Below are 24,970 nucleotides of genomic sequence, written 5' to 3' on the forward strand. Positions count from 1 at the left end.
GAATCATCAAAAGAAAACGTTTTTTTTTTCTTCCTCATAACTTACCAACAATCTTTGTTGATACGTCCAAGAGTATAGGCTGCTCCATCTGAAAATAGATTTATGGTAAAATGCTACAACCAGGAAAAGAGTCAATATTTTTTACAAGGGAAAAAGCCATGACACTTATGGTATAAAAATTTTAAAAAAGCCATGACACTTATGGTATAAAATTTTTTAAAAAGCCATGACACTTATGGCATAAAATTTTTTAAAAAGCCATGACACTTATGGCATAAAATTTTTTAAAAAGTCATGACACTTATGGTATAAAAATTTTAAAAAAGCCATGACACTTATGGTATAAAAATTTTAAAAAAGCCATGACACTTATGGTATAAAAATTTTAAAAAAGCCATGACACTTATGGTATAAAATTTTTTAAAAAGCCATGACACTTATGGTATAAAATTTTTTAAAAAGCCATGACACTTATGGTATAAAAATTTTAAAAAAGCCACGACACTTATGGTATAAAAATTTTAAAAAAGCCATGACACTTATGGTATAAAAATTTTAAAAAAGCCACGACACTTATGGTATAAACATTTTAAAAAGCCATGACACTTATGGTATAAAGATTTAAAAAAACCATGACACTTATGGTATAAAGATTTTAAAAAACCATGACACTTATGGTATAAAGATTAAAAAAAGAAAATAAATAACATAACACTTATGGTATAAAGATATAAAAAATATTTATGGTATAAAAATTGAAAATAAAAACAAAAAAACAAAGAAAAAACAAACAAAAACATGACACTAATGGTATAAAGATTTAAAAAAATATGACACTTATGACAAAAATTTAAAAAAACAAAAAAAAACGGTGACACTTAGGTTATAAAGATTAAAAAAAAAAAGACATAATATAAAGATACAAAAAAGCATTGCAAAAATTTAATTGTCTTTTGCTTTTCTATCTTATGAAATGATAACTTATTAATTTTTACAGTTCATTGCACTGATCTACAGCAGAATTGTAAATGGTTGTATGTCATGAAGGCAAACATTGAGTAAGAAAAAAAAAATTCAGCCTTTCAACTCAGAGATTCCATGACACTTAATGTCGCAAGTACAAATACTCCTATAATAAGCAACAATATAAAGAAAAATAACTTCCTTGGAAATTATTTTTCTAAGGAAATTATTTTTCCAAGGAAATTATTCAAAATAATGTCAAAGTTACTCACTTTCAAATAATTCATCCAAATGTTTTACCTGTAAAAAGAAAAAAAAAATGTTTAAAAACAATAATAACTTGCCATCTGTTGTCATTAATGTCATTTTGAAGGATTATAAAAAAAAAAAAAAAAAAAAAAAAAATATATACAAATCACATTAAGGAATTTTTTTTACTTGGATTCTTCGGATTACCAATCTCATCTTGAAAGTTATTTTCACAACATTTCTGTTGATATAACCTCTGACCTTCTTCAGGTGTATCTTGCCGAATTTGGGAATCTGCATGAAATTTCAAATAAAACTTTTATTTAATCCACTGGGGGGGGGGGCGGAGGTAGCATGCTCTTGTTTCTAGCAGCAATGACTCGGTAGAAGACTTAAGTATTATGCTATTGTATTTTTTGTATTGCCCGCACTAAGGATTGATCCTTCAACCTCCAGAGGAGGGTTACTCAGAACCGAAATTAATGTAATATTTTATTTTATCCATTATGGCATGGGTCCTTGCAGAAGCACAATATCAAAGAACTATTACATGAATCATTAATTTTATTAAGATAACATTATAAATACTAAAAATAAGCTGAGCATGCTAGGCCCCCTCACCCTCAGGAGTGAAAAATTTACTTTCACCATGACTAATGTTTGTGCAAAGTTATAAAAAATCCAAGGCGTGGTTATTGAGAAAAGTACGAACAGACAAATGATTTCAAGGCAATTTTACCCCTATAATGGCCCCTAGGAGGGCAACCAGAGTTAGCCCGGAAAATCTGTTCTAACAAAAATTTACTTTCACCATAACTAATGTTTGTGCAAAATTTTTAAAAAATTCAAGGCGTGGTTATTGAGAAAGGTGTGAACAAATGAATGGGATAGAAATACTAGGTCCAATCTCTCCTTTGTGGGGGACCAAAAAGTTAAAAACATCCTCTCTAGTAATATACATATATATGGAGATAATTTTTATTTCATTTTATATATATATATATATATATATATATATATATATATATATATATATATATATGGATACATATATAAAGGCTCCATTCAGTCTTAACAGACTATGGATACTCATTGTAACCATAAATAAACGTAGCATTAAAGAGAAACCTGCCTTACTTTTAATGCTAGGTTTATTTATGGTGTCTTAAATTTAATAAAAACCCTTCAAAATTTGCTGACGAGGAGACCTTGCTTATTAAAAAACTATATGTAATAATTATTGTCCGTAACCTGATGTCTATCACAATAAAAAGCACTGTTTTCCGAAACGATCGTACAGATAATTGATTTTGTTGTTGTTCCTTCTTATGAAACGGATTTTTAATTTAATTATAATTTGATTTTTAAATTTTAAATTATCAATCACATTACTTAATATTGAATTAGCTCTAGGATATTTACCTATCGAGCTTATATATCTAAATTACAACGACCACTTTCTCTTTCCTGTATTTTAATTAAACTAGTAATTTCACTGTTACATTAAAATATACTCAGCTCTTTAGACTATTGTTCTAATCTCCTTTAAATTTATATATATATATATATATATATATATATATATATATATATATATATATATATATAATAAAGCTGTGTGTGTCTGGTCACGAATAGGCTCCTATATAGTCGACTATTTTAAAAAACTGATTACATATAATGATAGATGTATCGAGAAACATGAATGGGTATGTTTGATCTGGTAGAACGGCGGTTCATTAAAATTGTGGGGTCTGTGTTCGCGCCTGGTCCACAAAGTATGGAAATCAAAAAAAAAAAAAACGTTTACAAGTGTTTTTGATATAGATGTACATAAGAATACTTTGATATGTTTTAACTTAAATAGGGATGATATAATAAAATTGTGGGGTCTGCATTCATGCTTGGCCTCCATAGAATGGAAATAGGCACAAACTTTAATAAAGACTTTTCATATCTATCTGCGTAAGTATACTTTGATAATTATATTTCAGTTTGAAGAAATATATATGGTATAATAAAATTATGGGGTGTTCGTTTGCGCCGGACCTCCATAGAATGGAAATATGTCACAAAGTTTAACAAGGTTTTTTTTAATATAGATCCACAAAATATTGTGATAAGTGTTTCAGTGTGAACAGGTATGGTATAATAAATTATGGGGTTTATCTATTTTATCTTTACTTTCATCATATTTTGCTTTGGTTTTGATACCCCCAAATTCGAAGATATCTCTTTACACCCCTTCCTTTTCATAACCTATCATACTTTCATAAATCAGAGTCCATTTTCTGTAGGCTGTTTTTGAACCCAGTCAACGACGGGTACTTTTGCTAGTATATATATATATATATATAGTTTTGCGTTTGGTATATACTACGAGACCTGCTTTTCCGTCTTTTCGCAAGGATAGGTTGCCTTACATCCAAAATAGCAATATTGTATATCAATTTAAATGCCAGTGCGATGCTGGTTATGTTGGGCGAACATTCTTGCACCTTTTGACTCGTATAAACCAGCATGTTCCATCGAAGATCAGACAAGGGAGAATGGGGTCTGGTGGTCTCCCTCCTTCTGCAGCCTTGGACTCTGCTATTGGCCAGCATTTGGTTGACAACCCGTGCTGTGCCGATAGATATAAAATAGAATGGTTCGAGGTGCTACATAGAGCGGACTCCAAAAACCATTTAAAGATTTTGGAGTCCGTCTCTATTGCGGTGCGTCAACTTTCTTTGTGCCGGCAAAAGGAAACATCCAACGCATTGTTTCTCTTTGGGGAACTTTGAATCTTTTCTCCCGTTTTTTTTTTTTTTTTCTCCCTCATTGTGCCAATATTTTAATCGTTTTTTTAAACGTTAATAAATTTATTTTAGTGTCCCCGTACTTTTGGCACATTTAATAAGTTCCCCATTAGAACTCTTTATTTTCGACGCAATATTATTTTGCTCCCTATCGATTTTCTCCTGATGAGATGATAGCCGAAAGAGCTCTTGAGAAATTTCCGCTTATTATTTTCAAAACTGTATATAAATTCTGTACCTCTAAACATTTATTTATATATATGAGAGAACATTTATTTATATATATATATATGAGAGAATTTGAATGCCTACTAGACACTATCCGCAAGTATCTAAGGTCTCTCTGTATAAGGGTTTGTCAGGACAGCCTGGCATGAAGATACTTTTTCCCTACAAGTATACTCTGACCAAATATTCACGATCACATAGTATTCACAGCCTAGATAAAAAAATCTCTCTATAGCTAACTCATATGAGCTTTTATGAGGAATGGTGTATCTTCTCCAAGTGATGCTATCTAAAGTAGATAAATTCTTGTCCTGGAATCTAGTAAGACTAAGAACCTAAAAAGAAAGATATACTACAATGTATGAAAATGGTTGATTGGGAAGAGGAAAATGATGTTCTCAATTTCTTTAGTAACTTGTTGTTTGAGATGTAAAGAACTTTATATGAGATACATAGTTATTCAAATGTTCTATTAGAGTTCAAGTGTTAGCACCAGGTAGGGGGGGGGGTTCCTTGATTTCTGAGAACTTCAGCTGAAGGAAAATAAAACAATATATATATGGGTGTTCTAGAAAAATGTTATGCTTTTTTTTATATTCTCTCTTTGAAATCTAGAGCGCATAGAAAGCACTGGAATATTGTAGGAGAGTGACTTGCATTATGAAGATTTGCAACAGATTTTTAAATTCGGAAATCTAAGCTGCAGTTCAATGCACCTTGAATACCTTGAGGACCATGAGATGAAGAACTGCAAAGATGGAGAAGCAGTAGCTTTTTTTTTTTTTCATCCCTGCAATTGTCTAACTCTTTGAAGGCCATCTCTATTGCTATAGTTTGCATTGTCTTGCCTGAATTTGGCTGGAGATTTTTTTTTCTTTTTGCAACCAGCTTCACAAATTTTGATGTGCAGACACACTGCTAAGATCTTTCCTAATCAACACTTGGAATGTTTGCTAATATGAAATACCTTTCTGTATTCAGAGTAAAGTCCGTTTGCTGTGTGTGTAAGGGAAAAATGAGCTTGGCAAACATAAAAGAAAAAAATCCTCCTTAACAAAATATAATCTGATCTAAAAATAGTCAAATACTTAAACCTTTTTCTTTATTTGCTAATGTCAAAGGGACCCAATAAATTTTTTTTTTTTGTAAGGATAGGGACTGTGGAATGCAGAAGCAGTGACACATAGATGGGAGGTCAGTGGAATGTATGTTTTTTTATGATTATGAATAGGAAAAGGACGTGATGAAAATGAGGCATTTTAATTTCAATGATAAACAATAAAAGATAAAAGTAAAATATGTGAACTTAAGAAGGAAGAAATGAGAGAGAAAAGAGGAAACAAATGAGGAGAGGGAGAGACGAAAGGGAGGGAGAAGCGAAGGGGAGGGAAGGAAAGAGAGAAGAGAAGGAAAGAGAGAAGAGAAGGAAAGAGAGAAGAGAAGGAAAGAGAGAAGAGAAGGAAAGAGGGAAGAGAAGGAAAGAGGAGGAGAAGAGAGGAAAGAGGAGGAGAAGAGAGGAAAGAGGAGGAGAAGAGAGGAAAGAAGAGGAGAAGAGAGGAAAGAGGAGAAGGAGAAAAGAGGAGAGGGAGAAGAGAGGAGAAGGAGAAGAGAGGAGAAGGAGAAGAGAGGAGAAGGAGAAGAGAGGAGAAGGAGAAAAGAGAAGGAGAAGGAGAAAAGAGGAGAAGGAGAAAAGAGGAGAAGGAGAAAAGAGGAGAAGGAGAAAAGAGGAGAAGGAGAAAAGAGGAGAAGGAGAAAAGAGGAGAAGGAGAAAAGAGGAGAAGGAGAAAAGAGGAGAAGGAGAAAAGAGGAGAAGGAAAGAGGGAAGAGAGGAGAAGGAAAGAGGGAAGAGAGGAGAAGGAAAGAGGGAAGAGAGGAGAAGGAAAGAGGGAAGAGAGGAGAAGGAAAGAGGAAAGAGAGGAGAAGGAAAGAGGAAAGAGAGGAGAAGGAAAGAGGAAAGAGAGGAGAAGGAAAGAGGAAAGAGAGGAGAAGGAAAGAGGAAAGAGAGGAGAAGGAAAGAGGAAAGAGAGGAGAAGGAAAGAGAAAAACAAGGGAAATAAAGGAGAGAAAGAGAGAGAAGATGGAAATAAAGGAGAGAGAGAAAAGAGGGGAATAGAAATAGAGAGGGATAAAAAAAAGAGAGAATATATTATGACAAAAAAACAAATCTCAATCGAAAAAAAACAAAAAAAAAACCTACTTCTGCTTCAAAGCGTTGGTGGATTTCATGCTGTTTTTCTGGTCTTGCAAATTTCTTTCGAGAATAAAAGACATCCTAAAAAATTGAAAGAGCATCATCTGTAAAATAATGCATTTTTCACGTTGGCACGTCAATCAGCTTTCACACTATAAAAAATTGGGCGCTTTTTCGTTATCGTAGCAAGATTCAAAATATTGAATTCTAAGTAAAACCACTGGTATCTACTTAATTGTTGAGCACATCCAAAAATTATGAAAAATGTTAAGGTAGAAAATTAATTATTAATGAAAACTGTTTTCAAAGAAAATTAGCAGAAGTTGAGTTTTGTTAAATTGGCCTAAGATTTCAGAAGATAGTTATCTCCCTTATGAGTCAAACTTTCCGTTTTTTTTGTTTTTAACAGCAAAACTCAATTTTTTCTAATTGTCATCGGAAACTATTTCTTTAACCATTAACTTTCTCCTTTGTTTTCCATAATTTTTGGATATATTTGTTTACCAAGACATGACAATTAAGGTATTTCGATTTTTGAATTTCACCAATTACAAAGAAGCACCAAAAATTTTTTCTTTTAAAATATTAAATTCTCTCTCTCGAAAAATAAAGAAAGAAAAAAACAAAAAAAACAACTACTCCGTTTATCTACCATAGCCATCATCATATTTGGCTTAAGTTTTTTTTTTTTTAGGGAATTGAGATTTTATTCATACTAAAACAAATAAAAATAATTATCTCATCACTAACCCTATGTCTGGGTAACACTCCTAAAAAAAAATACAAAAACTTGTAAAACACAATCACCTAAAAAAAAAAAAGAAAAAGAGACCCCCTTCCCCCCTCAAAAGTGCACAGAATTTATCTTAAAAAAAAAAAAAAAAAAAAAATGTTAACTGCCCTAAAATGCTAGAATGGCCCAGAAATGAAGGATAATTTTATCTTCAATTCATATTTACTTTCAGCACTCTCGTAACACTCACTTCCCTTATTTTATCCTTTAGTCCTCATATTCCATGAGTGAGGTTTCTGACACAGAGAGGAAGAATTGCTGTTTTCTGGGTCAAAATCTATTCCATCTAAATACTTATTGTTGGTTAGTTTTTGATCTTTTTTTTAAGCTCCTTACAGTGGCTTCATGCCAGGTCTGGAGGGATTTCCATATAAAACAAGTGAAGCCCATGAGTGCACAGTGAACAAGACATAAAAAAAATGACCAAGTTCAGCATTTTGGACAAATATGGTAAAATAGTCCCAAAAATGAAGTGTTTTTATTTGCCCTAAAAGAGTCCTTGGTGCACATCCAAGAGTTACCGCAAAGTATAGACAAACAAAGATAGAATATAGAAATCAGTTAGTTACAACTTTTCAGAAAGTTTTATAAAAATCCAAGTCATCAATTTTTTTTTTAATAAACACGAAAGTGCCAATTTTAGCCATTTTAACCAGAGTGCAACCGGAGTTTTCCTGGAAAATCTGTTTTGTTACTTTTTTTTACTCATATCATGTTTAATGTTTGTGCAAAATTTCATACAATTCCGAGGTGTAGTTATTGAGAAAAGTGCAGACAGACAAGGGTGAATTTACACCCTCCTTTTATCAGGGGAACAAGGAAAAAAAAAAATCTGGCGAAAAAGCATTTATTTGACTCATACTCATTCTTACCAAATTATATCATGAATGGTCTAGCAGCCATGATTGCAGAGTTGGAAGGAGTCTGAGTTTTTGGAAAGAGCCCACGTGATTTTTTTCTTTTTTAATCAGACTCCCATTATTACTAAATATTAAAAGATTTTACAATAAAGAGTTAGTGTTTGATATTTTTGAATTCTATGAGTCTGATCTTATACCTTTCAATTCTACAACCCTGCTAGCAAGGTGAAAACACGTGCTCGTCCGCTCGACAACAAGTTTCCATTGTTTTCTTCTCTTTCACCTTCTAGTCTGGTTGTGTCATCATCTCGCATACATAGGAAACTGCCGAGGAGGTGAACACTAGTCCACAAATATAAAAAATAAAATAACTCAAAGCACAAATTCCAACACAAATTAGACTCTGGGTGAGTGTGTGACACCATCGACTCTCTGAATGTTAAGATCCACATCTACGTATGCGATGGAGCTGGGTTGAACAAATAACAGTTTATCGTCAACCAAGAAAGAACTTGCAGCAAAAGATTGTTAGAAAAACAAAACTCTTGTGTATTTCTCACTTTGTGTTGTGTGATGCAGTCGGTAGACAGGGGGGCAGGAAGTAGGTTGGCGGATTTCAATGACACAGCGCAGTCGTGACTTGTGGCTTACTGTCGCATTTTGACGTCCTTCTCTCTCGTCTCACTTGTTTATATCGACCTGTTCTTTTTGCAGCCGTGAGGTGAACTACTTGATCTATTCACTTCCGGCGACATCAGTTTTGACAGATCTGCACTCATTAGCTGGTAACTTTACCCTAACGACCGCCTGCATGTGTATAGGTGTGTACATAGTCTCAACACGCGACAGTCTATCGAGGCATCTGTTGTCAGTTGATATCAGCTCATCTTTACCTGCTGAGATATAACATGCCGTCAACTGTATGAAATTGTCTTTAACTATTGCAAACTCAAAACAGTCTGTAAATTGTCCCAAAATTCACTGCCGCTCTAAAAACTGTCTGTAAACTAACTATAAATCTGTCTGATCTTTTGTCACAGTTACTATCACACCTTGATTGACAATCCTATTTCAGCTTTGTGTTCCTTGGTGAACAACTTCCTCTCCATTGTTTTTCTACTAATCTCATTTCCTATACCTTTGTTCTGCCGATAAACTTATTTCCTTTTTTTTTTATTTCCTATTGCTTTTTTTTGGGGTGGGGTGGGGGTCTTAATAGTATTGTAACGAAGTAAGGGTGTGGGGAGATTGATCCCCCCCCCGTTAGGAAGAAAGACAAAACCACTTGGTGTCAAGTTGTTTATGTAAGAATCACGAGAACTGTGTGTTAAAGGTTAAAAGAGAAACTGTATTTACTAACTGTTTATTTGAGTTCAATCAAATCTTTGAGGCGAGCGATTGTTTTATTTTTAGAAATGATGATTCAGATTATGGACGGAGAGCGGAATTTCTAAACAAAGAGAAATAATATCCGCGTGATGTTCAGAGGCTGAACATGAATGTTCATATATATATATATATCAACAAGTTAGAGAGATACGGGGAATGCGCAGAAGAGACTCTCAGATGGACAGATAAAGAGAACACAGAAAGTCAGAGCACAGTGGGCTTTTGACTTAAAACACATTTCTTCAGATACCCAGAGACCGACACTCCACAAGGTTACAAGCTGACGCCTTCGACCATATTCATAGAATAATAACACATCGCTTCCTTCAAGACTCTGAAAGAATTATAAGAACTGTACTTTTTTTTTTAATATATATTTGGGTGCAGAATTGTTTTATCCTGTTTTCTTTTACTACACTAAAAATCCACGGCTCTCTTTCGACGACATTCATCGTTAAGAGGGTACACAATGAATTGGGCCAGGATATATATCTAGACGATCAACCGATAATTCGGTCACTTCCCCATACCAGTAACTTTAGACGGCCAAGAATTATCACCGGCAGTGGAAGGGTTCGGCGGTCGACAATCGTCCTCAACCAACTGGTGAAGGAGTGGGGGTGACAGTATCACAGTAGCACTAATTGGCACCTTGATTAGCAATCCTATTTCAGGTGTATTTGTGTATCTTGTGGATACATCTTTGTTCTGGGACATCAATAGTATCACAGCAGCGTTAATCAGCATTGCCCGGAGGCATGACAAATGAAATAGAAGAGTTAGGAAAACATTTTTTTTGCGGACTGTCATCCTCATCTTCATAGTTGTTGTTTCACCACGTTTTGGCCAACTCATCCTCTGGCCTTCTTCAGGTGGTTAACCGCAATGGGATAGCAATACAGAGTCTTCACTATATCCTCAGTAATTACTGCCTTCCATAGTTGTTGTCTCACCATTTTTTAGCCAACTAATCCTCTGGCCTGCTTTGGGTAGGATTGAAACCGCTATCTTCAGACAACGCTCATCCAAAACATCAGTATCCACTTGTCTGAAGATAGCGGTTTCAATCCTACCCAAAGCAGGCCAGAGGATTAGTTGACTAAAAAATGGTGAAACAACAACTATGGAAGGCAGTAATTACTGAGGATACAGTTAAAACTTGGTATTCCTATCTCATCACGGTTAACCACCTGAAGAAGGCCAGAGAATGAGTTCGCCAAAACATGGTGAAACAACAACTATAAAAAAGATGAGGATAACAGTCCACAAATAAATAAATAAATATACAAATTACTCATCTCAAAGGATTCCAATAACAAAATATATTTGGAAAATGTGTGCAATATCTTTCCTTTACGGACAGACTTTTGCAACTTCTTTAATATAAAAGAGAAAAGAAAACCTCAGTAACCAACTGCTTGACCTAGTTTCAGTGTAGTTTTCAGAACTTCCAAATCGACAATTAAGCTTTTCAAAGTTATGAAAATCACTCACAAAAAATTGGCTTTTGGATAAAATCTCAAGAGCCTTGAGGACCCTTTCGCCTCACAGTTTGGTTGCTTGTTTGATTGATTGTTTTATGGCATATCAACCCTTTTCGGATTATTTAATGCTGAATCCAGCAATTTTGGAAAAAAAAAAAACAACATTTTTTTAATGCTTCAAGTTATTTGCATCTTAAAATATTTATTCATGGTGTTTAGTTTAGTTGTTTCGTAGAGAAAAATTATTTTTGTTTTTAGGCTTGCAAATCAGGAAACGGATATCTTCAGACAACCTGATCTGGTAGTAGCAGTTTCTATCAGAGACATCATTTATTTCATAAATTGCTTCAGGTTGGCATTTTGTGTTTACCAGCTCTAAAACAAACTTTTTTTTTTTTTTTTTTAAATACTTCATTAAGGTGTCCCCCTCTATAAGCCACCATCATCACATTGCACGCTGATCGCATTTGTGCGCATGTTTTAATTATGTATATCAATATATAAAGATTCCTGTTTCAATCATTGGGTTCAACCACTTTTTAAGAAAATTATGAGAATTTTGATCAATCTCTAATATAAATCTCACCTGTCTGTTTAAATGTATGCATGTATGTATGCCTAAAACTTTCGACAGACGCGACAGATTTTCACGAGATTAGTATCGTTTTAAAGCTTGACCCCTTGGACTACATATCGAAAAATTGGCCAAAAACATTAATTCTTTCACCCTTAACTAGCCACTTTTCTACAAAGAGGGGTCGTTTATTTTCAATAGCCATCCCCTCTTTTCGATTGACTAGCCTTAATTTAAACCTTCACCACTTCTGGTTTGCGATGGACGCAACGGCAAAAAACATTTTTTTTTTTTTTTTTTTCACATTCTTTTCCTTCTTCACGGTATGGGTTCAAGCCTGCCTGCCTATTACCACTTTATTTTTTTGCTCAACACAAGACTCCAAACATCCTGGCAATGGCCGGGCACCCCGGCTACGATAAAATGATAATTTAATTGTCAAACTTATAAGAACAAAAAACAATATTTTGGGGAAAAAAGAAATAGGAGAGAAGGAAGGAAAAGAAGAGGCGTGGGTGGGGGAGAAAAAGGGCATGGGGGAAGAAAAAAAGCGGGGGGGGGGAGAGAAAAAAGCGGGGGGGGGGGAGAAAAAGGAGCAGGAAGAAAGAAAGGATAAGGAGAGGGCAGTAGCTTAAAAAGGTTGCAATAGATAAAGCAAGGAAATTAAAAAGCAGGAAGTGAGATTTCATGTCTGTAGTCCCCATCTGTTTTCGTTTTTTTTTTCTGATTATGAAATGAGATCGTCTTTTTCCTATGTTTTAATTAGATTAGTGCATGGACAGTTGTTTAACTTTGCTTCATATCAGACAATAAAAGAAAAAACAAAAAAAACAGATAGTCAGGAGGTCAGTAACCAAACAATGTACTAATGCGTCTTAAAAGTAATGTGACAACTCACTGTGGCAAGTTGTTATGTGGTTAAATGTGTAAGAACATAAGAAATTAAACGATAATAGAGATAAATTTAAATATAATCTTTACTTAACACCCACCAAAAACAATAAAAACATCATCTATAATATAAATCTAACCTGTCTGTTTGTATGTATGTTTGTATGTATGTTTGTATGTCTGCCTAAAACATTAAACAGAGGTGACGGATTTTCATGAGATCGGTATTGTTTTGAAGCTCGAACCTTCGGATGACAAATATGGAAAAATTTCCTTCGCCCTTAACTGGGCACTTTTCTTCAAGGAGGGGGTCGCTTTTTTTTTGCCGATATTTTCGAAAGTCATCCCCTCTTTTCGATTGACTAGCCTTAATTTAAACTTTCACCACTTCCGGTTTGAAATGGATACAACAGCAAAGACGTCACATTTCCCCCCCTCCCCATGTTCTTTTCCTCCTTCGCGGTACGAGTTTGAGCCCGCCTGCCTACTACCATTTTTTTTTTTTTTTGCTCAACACACACCTCCAAACACCCGAGCAACGCCGATTACCTAGGCTAGTTTAGCATAAACAAAAATAAATGTATCTTTTTGTTTAAGCCGACGAAAATACAAAGATTATGACTTTTTTTAATTAATCATTCATGAAAATAAGATTTCAGCGATACTTGTTGACCTCTAATTTATTTTGTAATTCAACTAAATATTGTACCAGCAAACTTCTTTTATCACAGACATATGAACACACATACGTATCCAAAAAACCTGACAGTCATATGCGTCAAGAAGGAGAAAGAAACAACCTTAGAAATTAGTGTCCCAATAATAATGCTAGGTTTAACAGAGCTGAGAAAGGAAGGATAACAAAATACCAAGGTCTTATATACAACATGAAAAGAAACTGGAATCTTAGGAAGATTTCTTTAATTCAAGTAATTATAAGAGCAACCAGACTCAGGTAAAATAATTCCAAAGACTACCTGACAAATATACCCAGTAAAGCAAGTGCAAGAGAGATACAAACAATTGCACTTAAAGGAATGGTTAGAGTTTTAAATAGATCTCTCGGTTGGAACATATGAAAAAGCGGACGAATGTCTAGTATCCAGTAGAATGCTCCATCCCCACTTAGAACAAAATAAGAAAAGTAAAAAATGAAAAATAAAAGAGGTAAGACAGAAGATAACAAAAAAAAAAAAAAAAGAACACTTACATCTACACAGTCGAGGTTACATTTTTCTTTGACAAGTTTCAACAATGGTTTTACAGCCAACAACAGTGTCGTCGTTCCACATGTCTTCAAAATGAATCGACGCTTTGTCACAAACATGCTGCTTTCACTAAAAATGAAAATGCAAAAAAAAAAATTAGTCACAAAATATGTATCTATCTCTTTGCATTTACAATTATTTACACATTAAAGCAAATCTCTTGAATTATCTTGATTAATAAATTATTTCGAATATCAATCTTCGATTCTGGTTCATCAGTTTCTTTTCATCATTGATCTTCATTCTTAACAAAAACATGTATTTCAATTTGATTTCTTTCAAAAAATATTTCATCCGTCTATGAATATTTTTCGATAATAACCTACATAGCAGAAACAAGTCGCTGTTAAGTCAGTGCAACTAACACCGTTTCTCTTTCTGACTTAAGGTAGTACAATAGAGAGTTAGAGTCAAGATCTAAAAGGTTCCTGTTTCAATCAGTGGTCTCAAAGCACTTCCGTTGAACTTATATGAATAAGAAACAATATTTATGAAAAGAAAAATAAATAAAAACAAGATAAAAAAAGAAGCGGGGGGGGGGGAAGGGAACAAGGAAAAAAAAAAGGGAACAAGGAAAAAAAAAAGGGAACAAGGAAAAAAAAGGGAACAAGGAAAAAAAAGGGAACAAGGAAAAAGGGATCAAGGAAAAAGGGATCAAGGAAAAAGGGATCAAGGAAAAAGGGATCAAGGAAAAAAGGGATCAAGGAAAAAGGGATCAAGGAAAAAGGGATCAAGGAAAAAGGGATCAAGGAAAAAGGGATCAAGGAAAAAGGGATCAAGGAAAAAAGGGATCAAGGAAAAAGGGATCAAGGAAAAAGGGATCAAGGAAAAAGGGATCAAGGAAAAAGGGATCAAGGAAAAAGGGATCAAGGAAAAAGGGATCAAGGAAAAAGGGATCAAGGAAAAAAGGGAACAAGGAAAAAAGAGAACAAGGAAAAAAGAAAAAAGCAGGAAAAAAAAGAAGAGGAACAAGGGGAAAAAAGGAATAAGGAAAAAAAGAGGAGCAAAGAAAAAGGAAAAATAGAAAGAAAAAAAGGAGCAGAGTAATTAAAAAGAAGCAAGAAAAAAAAAGAGGAAACAAACGGAGAGGGAGAGGGCAGTGGCTTAGAAAGGTCAATAAGGCATCAAAATTAAAGATAAGGAAGTGAGATTTCATATCTGTAATCCTTATGTTTTTTGGTTTTTTATTATTATGGTACGAGCTTATTTTTCTGCATCCCCTCCCTCCCATTATTAAATGTAATTCCTTTACCTGAGGACATAGGCGTCCATATCGTCATCATTGCTGCAACTGATGATGTCCACTCGGACATTTTTGAGGAGAGTTTCCCAATCATCCCTGAAATTTCAAAGAAAATAAAAACAATTAATAACAAACAAAATCAGGTTGAATTTAGATTTGCATTCATATCAAAAGCTGGTGTTGCCTGTGAGCAATAATTTCAACTTTAGAAATTTGAGGAAATTATCACATATTTATAAATTGTCCTTGCAGCCGTTTTGTTGTTTTAACAAGTTCTAGCTTTAAACATTTCTGGATATATGGGAAACCTTTTTATTACGTCCTATATTTACATATAGAACATAATACCAAAATTATGTCATTAATTTTCAATACTATACATATATATATATATACATATATATATATATATATATATATATATATATATATATATATATATATATATATATATAGAGAGAGAGAGAGAGAGAGAGATAGATACATAGATAGAGAGAATAAATGACAAAGTTATATTCCAAAATTCATGATGTTGACCATCTTATAATTTATTCCTTTAATTTAGTTGACTTATACAATTCTTGACAGTATCTCATATAAGTCAACTGAATTAAAAGAATAAATTATAAGATAGTCAACATCATGAATTTTGGAATATGACTTTTTGTCATTTATTCTCTATATTGCTCTGTAATTACATTGAGCTTCTTAAATAAGGATTGATATATATTATAAGAAAATATAGGAGCCTTTTATTTATTTATATATATATATATATATATATATGTGTTTTGTGGTTAAATTTTAAATTCTGAAAAAAAAACAACGTATAGAGACATATATTCGATTTAAGAATTTATTGTTCGACAAAAGGAATATATAGAAGGGGTTATTTTAATTTCCTTAATCCATGAATTTTCAACAATGGCTCATATCATCAGAGGAAATGAAATGCAGTTAGCAAAATGTTCAGCTGCGAATGGACGCTATTTTGCTTTTCAGCACAATTGAAAATAGTTTTTTTGAGTGGTTGTAGATCCTAATAAGATATCCAAGGATGACTGGAAACAAATGCCGAGATAAGCGGAAAGCACATATAGTGCCTAGAATTCCCAAATGGTTACCGATGTCAACGCGATTATGCTATATATATATGCACACACGCTAGCCGGCCACCCGCCCGCCCGCCCGCTGTTGCCGTGTCATACAATATGCTTAATTAAACAGGTTATTTGAATTTATGCAGACTGCATATGTATTATTATGGAATCAATTCTCTACTGAATATTAAATATTACAAGGAATAATTGGCCCATTGAGCTAACTCATAAAAAAATAAAAATAAAATAATAATAAAAATAATGTCATTCATCAAATTCCGTCTGTGTTTGTTTACAATATCATGTCAGTTGATATTTGGGCTTGACAATGAATGCCTTGAAAAAGTCACTTCTGATTAATGTTCAGTTTTAAAATATGTAAAAGAAATGATTTGTGTCGCTTAAATGATACCTATTTTATCGTAAATTCAACTCATAAAAATAAAATGGCAAGATATACCCAGCTTGAACAGAGGATCATTTGATTTGTAGTCAAATGCTCTACTACTGAGCTATATATCCAGATGGCAATACATTTTTTTTTTTTTTAAGAAATGATTTGGTGAGATTTTATTATCTCCCTTAGCTAGTGTAAGGTAAAATATTCCCCTGTAAAAATTCTTTTTATCTATAAGAGAAGAATGACTGTTTTTAAGATTGGATTTTTTCGATTTTCATTACTTATCAGATGCATTTCTGTAAAAAACATATCTAGGAACACTGCCAGACATATAAATTACCTTTGTGTGACATTTGCAAAAGATAGGCTCAGCCGTTTCGGAATCTATGAAGAAGAAACTCACACACACAAAGTGACTTTTATATAATAGTGAATATATATATATATATATATATATATATATCTCCGTATATAATATTTTAATTGCAGAAATTCACCTCTGGACCAAAATACCATAGGTTTGCAACAACAGATGCCATATACGAAGTTATTATGTCTAGAATATTAGCCACTATCTTATATAACTTTAGAACGACATTTTAGATACATTGAGAAGTTATAATAAAATCCTATATTTCAACAGCATTACAATCGCACCATCTTTAGAGGAAGTAGTTCCTCAGTTAAGGTTGTAGATTCCGTGTCAGAAGCGTTGATTAAAGTTTAAAATGAATACATATGTATTAGATACGTTTGAAAGGCAAATCATGACGCAATGTTATGTGGATAAAAAACAACACCAAATTGGTAAAAGGGAAATTTATTCCCAACTTGCATTTAGGTAAAAATGCACGTTCGTATAAATAACTGAATTAATTCAAAAGTATCGCAAACAAAAACAACATACACACACATTATATATATATATATATATATATATATATATATATATGTGGTGGAACGATAAATGTATCACTCTAAACAAAACAACACTACAGCTTTTTTTTAAAAACTTATTGAAAAAAGCCACTCAGGTAACTTCATTATTTAGTAGAGCTAAGATCTATTCAATATAGCTGCCTTCAGCCTTAACCACAGCCTCAATATGGATTGGAATCTGGGAGCATACCTTTTTCACAAGCGCTGATGGGAGTTGGGATATACTTGGCGGATAGTGGCGATCAGGCTAACTTTGGTGTTGTCGGAGGTCATGTTGGTGATGTTCTCGACGTTTGACCAAATGAAGTAGTCCAGCGAATTCAGGTCGGTGGAGGAGGAGGGGCAGTGAGAGAAGGGTACAAAGTCGTAGCACTTCTGAAATCAAGCCTGGGTCTCTTTGAACTTGTGGGTTGGTACAGAGTCCTGCTGCCACACCCAGGATCTGCCAGCGGTCACCTGATTGCACCAAGAGATCACCACACTCTTCAGCACATCCAGGTACACTTTGGTGTTGACTTTCAAGTCAACTTCAAAGATGTGAGGTGGCATGATGTCGCCCTCTCTTGAAACCATACCAAAAGATGATAACCATGGATCGTCCGATGCGTTGAGCTGTGCCCTCAAGCATTGAACCGTCCGGATTTGCATTTTGAAGGTGCTGGCCATGGTCCTGTTGTCATAATTTGGATCGGTAGAGAGCATGAGTTGTACAGCGGCGCATCTCTGATCTCACTCGTTGAACATTGTGTAATTTTCAGACATGATAAACGTCTCCTATAGCACTTTTTTTTTTTTTTTTTTTTTTTTTTTTTTACAAGGAGGTCACCACTTATCAAGGCCTGGAAGCCACTCAGGGATAAGGGTTATTGCATGTACAGTACATTAGTGTTGAGATTTCATAAAGTGTCTACTTAAGGGGGCGGTTCATCAGGAATTTGTTTATGTTGGATTTGAAGAAATCCAAGTTGTAGTCAGGTGGGAAACAGGCAGATGGAACAGAGTTCCACTGGCGTGCTGTTCTAAGAAAGAAGCTGTGTTCATGGAATCTACGTTTTGATTTAGGCACAGATAGAGAGTGGGGAAAATTTTTGACAGTGGCTTCAGCTAGACGGGTGTTTTTCGTAAAAGATTGGCGAGGGGAGGACCAGAGATTGGAGCTCAAACGAGCACTTGCCATGGAAATAACGGTAAAACTTGGGATTTGTACACAACTGGCCAACTAGTAGATGGTCGGAAAAAAAAAAGAAAAAAAAAAGCCCGGTTTTTATCAAACGGAAATGGAATAATGTAGTCTCTTTATGGCCACAATTTTATCGTTTTACCATGTACATAAGGCCTCATTGTGACACTCAAATGTGGAAATGCACGCACACATGCACCTTTTAACCTTGAAAAACAGACAAAAATAAAGTCAACAAAAAAGACAATGTAAGCATAACATCAGAATTTTCTTTTCACTAATGATGATCTAAAAATTTTGACACGTTCTTTGACCCCCTTCCACCTTAACCGTGACCCCTTGCCAGAGCAAGACACTGAAATGGTTGTGATAAGAGGGCAGGAAATCCTGTTGTCTGCATGTCACAATACTTGGCCCCTGGATTGTGACGGCGAGGGCAGGGGTAGGGTGAGTATACTGGCAGGTAGAGTCCATAGACACGGACAAGCACTCAGGGTAAAATCAGGGGTGGGTGGAGGTGTTTATGCACAAGGGTAAGAAGAGGGGGGGGGGTGAAGAAAGTTCAACTGAGGTCAACCAGAGGCACTTCTAATGAAAGAACGAAAATAGCTCTTCTGCATAAACAGTGCTAAAAATTAGGTTTCACCAAAATAGCAAAGGTTTTATTTGTTAGCCGATATGTAATGTATCCTCCTCTCACTGAAGATTTTTTTTTTTTACTTAAATGTTTTGTTTGTAAACCAAATAATTGTTTTTGAATTTTATGTAAACAACTCCCAAAACTTTTACATAAGGATTTGCTAAGAATTTTGATACATGATTTGCTAAGAATTTTGATACATGATTTGCTAAGAATTTTGATACATGATTTGCTAAGAATTTTGATACATGATTTGCTAAGAATTTTGATACATGATTTGCTAAGAATTTTGATACATGATTTGCTAAGAATTTTGATACATGATTTTCTATTTGACGGTTTAAATGATTCCAAATTCCTTTCATATTTCGCATTTATTTTATTTCATTTATTCAAATTTTATAAATGGAAATCACTCCAGGCAAGACATGAAGCAACTTGAGCTTAACAACCAAAAAAGCTTAACAAACAAAAAATAAAACACTTCAAGGTGAAAAACTAGCTAAAGATAAGTGATAGAGGGATAGATTCCGATCCAGAAAACAGTAATTCTTCCCCCTTGGTCAGAATCATCGCTAGGTGTGTCAGAAATTTCGTGAAAAATATTGAATAATTCCACCCCGTCTTTCCAAGCTTATAACTACTCGAAAAATGTAATTCAAGCCCTATTTTTTTTTTTTTCAATTAAAAGGAGCAAGGACCAAGGTTTCATTAAAAAAAAAAAAAAAAAAAAAACATGTTTTTTTTTTAAAGGTTTTAAACTTCGGACTTTACAGGTAAATTTCTAAAAAACACTACTTTTGTTTTAAATTTGAATATATTATTTATTGATCTTTTATCTTCAATTTGTGATATATAAAACTTTGGAGAGTAAATTAATTATTTACTTTTTAATAGACACTTGAAAATGGGGGGGGTGAATTAAAAAAAACAAAAAACAAAAACGTTTGTCTAAAATATTATATCCGATTTATTGGAAAGAGCATAAAATTTCACAATGACCCTGAAAATATCGTAAAAATTGAATCAATAGAAAAATTTTGATAGATTTTTAAAGTTTAAAAATTGAAAAATACTGAGCTCATAAAATTCTATTAATTTCATTACTCTTTTTTAAAAAATAAAAAAATATATATTTCTATTACTTTTAAAACAACTTTAATAGTTTATTTTGGAAGTATAATCCATAAAGAAAATAAACAACCCACTTTTAAAAAAGAAATTACGAGTTTTTTATATTTTATTCGCAGTTTCGTGTTAGGGGTGTCAAAAATTCCTACAAAAATTCTGATACCCCTAAATCATCACTCATGAAATGCAAAGACTACAGGAAACAAAATACGGACAGCAAGAAATACAAGATTGTCAAAAGTAAATCCAAAATCCATTTTCTCCTTTGACTTACGGACTTCATGGCTTTGTTTACAATCATGGCCCCCATTTTTTAAACAATTAAATTTGTTTGATTTTTTTTATATACAAATAAGCCAAAAAAAAAAAAATAAATAAAAAAAAAAATAATAAAAAAAATAATTATCACTCCTTAGAAAACATGGCTACCTTCTTTAAAATGGAAACGTAATGAATAATATATAGTTCCAACATCATATACAGTTTAACATTTGTTTTCCATGCTAGCATACATTTTAGAAATTGATTGACTACAAGTAAGCTAACTCTGCCCAGGTCTTTATTCATCCTTATATCTCTCAAGTCCATATTTATCACTCCCTCATGTTTTCATTTGCATTCCCCTGCCAACTGAACCGATTACCTCAACTGATCTATCTGTGACAACCCAAAAACTGTCATCCATTATTTCAACATGAGCATACTATTATGACGTCATACCTCCTACCCCCACACACAGACACTCACAAGAACCAAGACCCTGACATTAGCAGAGCAAAAGTATAGGAAGTGTTTTTAGTTATCTCCCACGGCAAGAACTGTAACACCAGGGTCGGAAAGTGGGATTGGAAGTCACCTGCAATAAATACTTGGGCAGCCCCATCTGCATTCTTCAGTAAGGGCGTCTCAGGCGATAAGCTGTAAACTAACCCCCTTCTCAAAGAGAGAAGGCAAGGCCTAGGAGATTAGACCTCCTAGTACTTCACAGAAGTAAACCCCCACTGCAAAATCAACAGGGATCGGATCATTAAAGGAATCTCTGTTCGCTTTAGGAGCTACAGGATAAAAATCCTAGCCGGATCTTTTTGAACTCTCAAGACAGGAAGACGCTTCATGGTCGCAGTTAGTTTTCAAATAGTCATCTGAATAGCGGCATATAAGTGTGGAAATAATTTTTATTAATCACATGTGGCAATGACTAAGACAAAATACCAGACATAGGATTTCCGATTTTGAGTCAATAATTTAGAGCCGTACTAAACCCAAAATTTCTTTTAAGTTCTTTTTTTTTTCTTGAATATAGCTATATATTTTGTTTTGCTCCCCCCCCACCTCTGTTTTATACCAATGAAATACAAACTGGGAGTGGAGGGGTTAAAACAAAAGAACGACAAAAAATTTGGTTAGTAAGACTCACCCAATTTTTTTTTTTTTTTTTTTTTTTTTTTTTTTACACAAAAGAGTCACCACTTATCAAGGTTCGGATGCTGCTGAAGGATAAGGGTTAATGATTGTACAGTAGCTATTGGTACAATAGTAATCATGAGTAGTGGAAATTTGGTAAATTGGATTACTTAAGGGAACAGCTAATCAAGAACTTGTTTATGTTGGACTTGAAGACAACCATATTCTAGCCAGTAAGAAAGCAGGAAAATGGAAGAGAGTTCTAGAGGCGGACAGTTTTAAGAAGCCTTGTTCATGGGATCCACGTTTAGGTTCAAGTACAGATACAGAGTGGGGGGAAATTATTGATAGAGGTCTCAATTAGATGAGTGTTTTTCATGAAAACAAAAACAAGCTTCCTTCCTAGTGTGATGTTATGGACGTCACCAGAGAGCTAAGACCCACAACATTCTTTAGCAGAGCAAAAGTGAGACAAGTAAAAGAGAACAGGAGAAAAAAAAAGGGGGGGGGGGTCTTTTTGAACTTTCAAGACAGGAAGACACCCCATGGTCTGTGATCAGTTTCAGAATTATGAGCTAGGACTGCCTAATAGGGTGAACGTAGTCAGTTTTTATCAATTAAGTGTGATAGTGACTAAGAGAAAAATGGATTTCTGATTTCGAGTCCATAAACTTTGGAGTCAGAGTTAGTTTTAGAGACAGTTTGCAGTTTGAGGACAGGTGGTGGCTCGAAGCATGAGGAGATAAATTGATCAACTGACCAACGGTGATAGCCATGACAGATAAGTAAGATAAAAGTTCATACAAAATTTCAGACAGAAGTTTTGAGCAGTGGGATACACAGACAGACTAAGAGAAATATAAGTACATATTACAATAGAAAAATGCAAGCGTGAACAGTAATATGATTAAGCTTAAACATGGAAAGTAAAGGACTAGTCATTAAAACTGGAAAAAAAAAAAAGGATAAGATATTCTAGTAAAAAATATAAATTTATAACTTAAAATATTGCAGCATTAAGAATTGATTATAAAATGTTATAAATTGAATTTAAAATATTACAGCATTAAGAATTTTTTTAAGTTATAAATTATATTTTTTACTAGAATATCTTATCCTTTTCTTTGCCAGTTTTAAGAACTAGACCTTTAATTTTCCAAGTTTAAGCTTAACCATATTACTTTTCATGCTTGCATTTTTCTATTGTAATCCATGATTTTTCAAGGCTTCCAATAAATTCACTTGTTCTTTGTTTAATTTCAGTCTTATTTTTTTGCCCCCATAAACACATGTAATAACAATGTACAACACTCGTCTGCTTTCAATAAAATCCCCCAATTATCTCCCTTTCATTCTCACTTGTTACTGGTGTGTGTGAGCAAAAAAGTAGTAGTAGGCAGGCACTCGAACCTGTACTGTGAAATAATATTCTCATTATATATATATATATTATTGCCTATATACTATTTTTACTCAAACTTTAAAATAAACTTTAGGACAGATAATCTCATCAATTACCAATTCAAGAGAAATGCTCAAATCTGTACTGGAAAATCTATCTTCTATCTATAAATATAAAAGCGAAAATGTTTGTGTGTGTGTATGTGTATGTGTGTGTATGTGTATGTGTATGTGTATGTGCATGTGCGTGTGCGTGTGCGTGTGTGTGTGTGTGTGTGTGTGTGTGTGTGCGCGCGCTTTCGTGCATGTCCAAGAAAGGCTTTTTTTCAAGAACCGATCGGTCGCCTCACAACTTCTTAAAACTTTTTATATCACACCTAAATGATAATATCTACGAGTTAACAACCGGGGCCGCCTGTCTATTTAATTTGCCCGACTTTCAAGAGATAAATATTCAACAATTTTCGATCGCCGCATGTGCATTAAGCTTTTTCGTATAAAAAAAAAAAAAAAAAAAAAAGCGAACAGACTCGCGGTAAATAAAACACTGTCCTGCACTCAAAGTTGACGTCATTAACTCGTCAAAAACGAGCACCTGCCAAGTCGCACGTTTTTTTTCACACTTTATTATTTTCCAACTGTGCATCAAGGCTCCGTTTTTTTTGTTTTTTTTTTCAAAACAACCAACGATTTTTGTTTTTATGTACCCAAAAACACACAAACCTACAAACACCCGTGCAACGCCGGGTCCCCCCCCCCCAGTCTTAAATAAAAACATTAATCATCGTTTTTTTTTTTTTTTTTTTTTTTAACAACAATCCTGCATTAGTCATTTCCTACAACGACTTTAAAAAACTGATGTATTTTCCTTCCACATCAATCAGCGCTATGATTTTTTAATAATTGCATTTATACATCAATCTATGATTTACACAACAAACTTTGTCCCCTTATGTCACTTATTTCTATATACTAGCACGCCACCCACTTTTGCCAGGTCGTAAAATACGCTCAAATATGATATTTTGATTAATGCAGATTTCGTACTTATTATTATTATTATGTTATATTGGACCCAATATATGGTAGTAATGATTTAAAAAAAAAAAAAAAAAAAAAATGACATGTGCCACCACTGAGATTCGAAACCCAAACGTTTAGCTTATGATTAACTTTTTCCTTTGACATTAATGTCTGAGCTATGAAGACATGTTTGCTGCAAGGCTAAAAATTAAAACATGAACTAATAGCCATTACGTTACGCATGCATATTCATAATGCCGTCGTTCGACCGTCACCTGGCAAATTCCATTTAAAAAATTTTTTTTACACTTATTTTCCCCAGCTAAAACTCGAATATAAAGTTTTGCATGGGTTTGAATACCCCATATATTAAGTTTCACGTAACTAAAAATTGACAGAGGAGTTTGGTAGGCAAAATTTTTTAAACAAACATACACACATACATAAATATATATATAGAAAGAGGTTTGTGTTTAGTATAATCATGCAAATATTACGCAAGTATAAATCATGTAGAATATCTGCATGAATATAATTACGCGTAATAGTTAACTAAAGATGATCATCCGATAAGAAAAAGTGAAAAATAACTAATAGAGAATTAATTAAAATGAATGTTTAAAAGAATATGCAAATTAGCTAGATGTTTTGCAGATGAATGCAATTCAATGACCCTTATATAACAAAGATGCATTTTCTTTTTAGATAAATAGAAAAAAGTGTTTTTAATATGAATATCAATGCACAAAAAAAAAAATAAATAAATATATATATATATATATATTTTTACTTATTTTTTTAATACAATCTTTTTAAAA

At 33.6% G+C, this 24,970-nt stretch overlaps 1 protein-coding gene across 1 annotated transcript in view; it reads right to left on the reverse strand.

Annotated features, from left to right (window-relative positions):
• LOC145263118 (S-adenosylmethionine decarboxylase proenzyme 1-like) overlaps positions 1-24,970 on the reverse strand; it is a 139,676-nt gene that overhangs the window by 25,435 nt on the left and 89,271 nt on the right. The window contains exons 2-6 of the mRNA XM_080120061.1: positions 14,944-15,030; positions 13,634-13,760; positions 6,439-6,513; positions 1,236-1,263; positions 46-88 (exon numbers count right to left, since the gene is read on the reverse strand). Of these exons, the coding sequence (XP_079976187.1) occupies positions 46-88; positions 1,236-1,263; positions 6,439-6,513; positions 13,634-13,760; positions 14,944-15,030 (360 nt within the window). The remainder of the gene's footprint in view (positions 1-45; positions 89-1,235; positions 1,264-6,438; positions 6,514-13,633; positions 13,761-14,943; positions 15,031-24,970) is intronic.

Source organism: Euprymna scolopes, chromosome 38 (assembly GCF_053919585.1).
Source record: "Euprymna scolopes isolate OS-2025 chromosome 38, ASM5391958v1, whole genome shotgun sequence".
NCBI classification, from domain to species: domain Eukaryota; kingdom Metazoa; phylum Mollusca; class Cephalopoda; order Sepiida; family Sepiolidae; genus Euprymna; species Euprymna scolopes.